The sequence below is a fragment of the Bicyclus anynana genome, chromosome 13 (genome assembly GCF_947172395.1).
Source record: "Bicyclus anynana chromosome 13, ilBicAnyn1.1, whole genome shotgun sequence".
Lineage (NCBI taxonomy): Eukaryota > Metazoa > Arthropoda > Insecta > Lepidoptera > Nymphalidae > Bicyclus > Bicyclus anynana.
In genome coordinates, this window is record NC_069095.1 from 2917617 (window position 1) to 2922604 (window position 4988).

Below are 4988 nucleotides of genomic sequence, written 5' to 3' on the forward strand. Positions count from 1 at the left end.
TGCCAATCCGCATTGGGCCAGCGTGGTGGACTATTGGCCTAACCCCTCTCATTCTGAGAGGAGACTCGAGCTCAGCAGTGAGCCGAATATGGGTTGATGACTTTTTCCACAAAATGAATTTTTGTACGCTGTACAAATAAGAATGCACTGCTCCAAATATTGTCATTCCGCGGTTTCGTAGACCTGAATTTTCTTGAAGTACAAAAGGTTTTGCAGGGACATGCATTATAGATGCTATTTAGGGAGTGGCACAAAGCCTAGAATTCTCATGCAACCACAAAATTTTACTCCGGCGTTCTAGACATTCTCAGTCTGCGGGTTTTTGATCATACTTTAGTAACCATACAGTTGAGAAAAACATTCTAAAGTAATTTGGTGGCTAATTTACGATTTCTAATTTATATTAATTATATTATCATTGTTTTATTGATTTTAGCAATTTGCTGAAAGTTGTGTAGGATTGTATATACTGCAACTGTAACTCAAATCTTTATAGAAAAATATACATTATTAAAGGTACCATATTATACTTCTCTTTTCAAGTTGAAGGAATCTGCTTTTATCATTACTAAAACCTAATGTCATCATTACTAAATCAATAGTCTCGGTGATTATTATTTTTTTTATTATTTTAATGACTGATTTATATTTATATTATTCATTTAATATTAGAATTCGTTGTCGAATGTCAAAATTTCCCGATTCCCTTGAATTTTATCGTAAGCAGCCTAAGATTAGTCGAATGGAAACGGAATTTTGGTAATGGTTTCATGTGTGTTTCATATTTTGTGACGCATACTTATAAACACGGTCCGTTCGTAACTGTAGGATAACTAAACGGCGGTATGGTCATGAGTAGCAACTTGAACCTATAAAACAGCTTAGGTGAATTATAAATGAACTACCGTAAGCCCGCGGCTCCGGTCCCGTCAAAATTGAAAGAGAATTTATTAACTGTGTTCCAAAGAGAAATCCGTAGTACTTTGTAACGTGATTGTCAAGTGAAAGTTATTCTCTGCTCTGATTTACAAATTTCTTGACATTTATTTCATAGGTACCCTCATCATCATCATTATCAGCCTTTCTTTAACAGAGCCAGGCCTGCATTCTTATAAGAGTGGGGTACGAAGCTTAGGCCTACCACTATGTCTTCTATCAGTATTTTATCTTTTCAGTACCTTTACTGATAATTGTTTCTAATAGTCTGGCAATGATAATAGTCTGGCAAGTTCATCGATGACACTCCTATGATATGCGGGCGACGGGGGAAAAGACTGCGCGGGTGTGAAATCGAGCTTGCGGGGAAGTGAGATGCATCAGTCGTGGGTTTTTCATTCATCGCTACACGCCCCGCTCCCGCATCGGGAGTGTTACGAACAAAGTTACCAAGCTATAGTGGTATATCCCCGTGCCTCAAAAATAACGCTAACCCGTCGGTCCCAGATATTATAATAAACATCTGATAATGATCTTTGAAGAACCGGACAAGTGCGAGTTGAACTGGCATGACGAGGGTTCCGAACAATGTTAATCTATCACGTTTTTGAAAATTGACCTGAAATTGTATATAATTATATAATTTTTCGAGCTTCCGGTTCCGGATTCACAGTGTAAACACAAGTTTTTCAGTGCTCCCGAATAATTAAAGTTAAATTACGTGTTAAACTCACTAAATCAACAAAAAAACAGTGACTTACAGTAATACGGAACAGTGCCACGCTTTTACAGTGATTTTACGTTGAATCTATAACAATCTTCTAGTTAAATTAGTGACGAAAACTTTGTGACTTTTTTCAACGCGAACCGTTAACTAAACAAACGTGTTTAAATAACTATAAATTGGTAATTATCGACCTAAACGCCGACCAACACAAACAATAACAAAACAGCTGATTGGTCCTGTCAACTGTCAAAAGTCAGAGGTCAGAACAAGAAAGTATTGCCAACTTACAAATATTATAACTAGTCCATAGACAATTTCGGACTTGGATTCCTGTCTTTTGGTATAAGGTTGGTTATACACACTGTATTTATACTTGACTTCATACTTACAAGTTATAAATAAAAATGGAAGAACAATTTCAATTATTATTTGATAAAATGAACGAAATGCAAAATCAAACGGTGGAATTAACTAACAAAATCATGGATAAAATTGATGAAAAATTAAAACCTGTCCTGGAAGAAAATAAAAATTTAAAACTTAAAATTGAGAACTTGGAAAAAAAAGTGGAGTATCTGGAGAGAGAAAAGAAAAGCAATAATATTATAATTCATGGGTTAAGAGAAGAAGAGAAGTCTACATTGGATTTATTTCAAAGTGTGAAAAAGTGTTTTTTTAACGAACTGCAAATAACCTTAGAGGAATTTGAAATAAATAAAATCCATCGCATTGGCAACAATATTAATGGTGAGAGACCAAGACCTACGCTTATTTCCCTAGTAAGCGGGTGGAAAAAGAGTGACATTATGAAAAATAAAAAAAAACTCAAAGAATTATATATAACCGAAGACTTCTCAAAGGAGACCTTAGAGAAGAGGAAGGCTCTACAACCTAAATTAATTGAAGAAAGGAAAAAAGGAAATTTTGCCTACATAAAATATGATAAGCTTGTTGTGAAGGAAAAAACAGTTGCGAAAGATAGGAGGAAGAGAGAAATATCTACATCCCCGCAAACAGATTTACATCCAAAAAAGCAACAGACATTTCACTCCTCTAAGAATAGCCGAACAAATGCATTTGATCTAATGAGAGTTCGATCAAACTCTCTCTCAACCAGCCCTCTAACAAAAAAACAATAGCAACGAAATACCGACGACCGGAATCAAAAAACAAATATAAAGAATAATAACAACCAAACAATAAAACATCCTCCCCCAAGCCGATTGGTCATCGTGGGGGAAAATGACCAAGACCCCCTAAGTATAAAAAAATGTACCACAGATATATTTATAGCTACCTTTAATGCAAGATCGTTACGAACTGCTGAAAAACTTCTAGAACTGGATCTAGCCATTGCTGAAATTAAATGGGACATAATAGGTATCAGTGAAATGAGAAAATTTGGAGAAGGTATAGAAGACCACGGTAACTACATATTGCAATATAAAGGCGAGACACCAGGTTTGTATGGTGTAGGATTTCTAGTCAAAAAGAGACTTGCACATAATATTGAAGAATTTAAAGGGATCTCCGAAAGAATAGCTGTTCTGAATATAACGTTACCCTTGAACAAAGCAGAAAAATGGACCATCATTCAAGCGTACTCACCAACTGAAGCAGAAAAGATAGATAATGTTGAGAAAATTGAAAAATTCTATGAAGACTTAAGAATAGCTGTACAATATTCACATAAGAATCTTATAGTAATGGGTGATTTTAATGGACAGATTGGGAAATGTAATAATAGTGGAGAAGAATATACAATTGGAAAATACGGACAAGGTAAAAGAACAAAAAACGGAGACATATTGATAACATTTGCAATGGAAAACAAACTTAGAATTCTCAATAGTTTCTTCAAGAAAAAGAAATCAAGGAGGTGGACTTGGATTTCACCAAATGGATTACATAAAAACGAAATTGATTTTATTATGTCCAATAAATTTAAGACTTTTCAGGATATATCAATCATTCACAATTTAAATTTTTATTCTGACCATAGAATGGTACGTGCAAAATTAACAGGCACACCTATAAAAACAGCTAGAAGATTGCATAATGATAAATCTGCCATTGTTTGCACCGGAAACAACAATCAACTTAGTACTAACTTACAGAAACTAATTGACGAAAGTAACTTTACAACGATGCCTCTTCAAGCTAAGTACGAACATGTTATAAATTTATTAAAAACAGAAACAAAGAAAGTAAATGCAAAATGTAAAACGGAAATTTCTAACAAAACACTACAGCTGTTACAAGAACGAAAAGAACTTTTTAATAAAAAAGATAAAAAATCAAATCGGTCTAAAATAACTGAAATCAGTAAAAAGATAAATGAAAGCATTAGGAAAGATAAGAAACTAAAGAGGCAAAACACATTGAAGAAACATATTGAACGAACTGGTGGTATCAAAAAGGCGATTAAAGAACTAAATCATAAAAAAGATTGGATGCTAAAGATGAAGACTAAAGATGGGAACCATACAAATAAAAGACCAGAAATACTTAAATTAGCTACAGACTTCTACCGGAAGCTATACCAAAGCAGAAACCAAACAGTTGAGATAAACGAAAGATCCTTGGAACCTGAGCCAATACCTAAAATTCTAACGGAAGAAACTATAAAAGCAATTAATACTCAGAAGAGAGATAAGGCAACTGGAACTGATCAAATAACAAATGAACTTCTAAAATCTACCATACAGGTAATTGCTCCTCTATTAACCAATGTATTCAATGAAATTATTGAAACTGAAAATATTCCTACAGACTGGACTAAGTCGATAATTACATTGTTGCATAAGAAAGGCGATAAGGGAGAAATTGGAAACTACCGACCAATTAGTTTGATGTCGAATGTATATAAGGTTTTTTCAAAAATAATTGTCCCGAATTACACTTACACTTGACGAAAACCAGCCAAAAGAGCAGGCAGGTTTCCGTGCCAAATATTCAACTATAGATCATATACATGTTCTGAGACAAACATTACAAAAATATAATGAATACAATAAAATTTATTACCCAGGATTTGTTGATTATAATAAAGCCTTTGATTCCTTGGAACATGAATATATATGGGAGGCAATGCGTAGCCAGGGTATTGAACAAAAATATATTCGACTATTAAAGAAGATATACTCGAAAAGTACAGCTCAAGTCAGGCTGGAAACAACGGGGGAAGCGTTTCCTATACAGAGAGGCGTTCGACAGGGAGACCCGATCTCACCCAAGTTGTTTTCAGCAGCCCTGGAAATGATATTCAGGAACCTGGACTGGGACAAAAATGGACTCAACATAAACGGAGAAAATCTAAACCATC

At 34.4% G+C, this 4988-nt stretch overlaps 1 protein-coding gene across 1 annotated transcript; it reads left to right on the plus strand.

The window, feature by feature from the left end:
* The first annotated feature begins 1592 nt into the window (after window positions 1–1592).
* On the plus strand, window positions 1593–4529 carry LOC128198659 (uncharacterized). Its single transcript, XM_052885027.1, has one exon. It carries the CDS (start codon window positions 2068–2070, stop codon window positions 2800–2802), a length of 735 nt encoding a protein of 244 aa, XP_052740987.1. The 5' UTR covers window positions 1593–2067; the 3' UTR covers window positions 2803–4529.
* The last annotated feature ends 459 nt before the right edge of the window (window positions 4530–4988 follow it).

Bases quoted from the DNA above. Each gene is read 5' to 3' on its own strand.
- LOC128198659 (XM_052885027.1), top strand. From the start codon at position 2,068: ATGGAAGAACAATTTCAATTATTATTTGATAAAATGAACGAAATGCAA.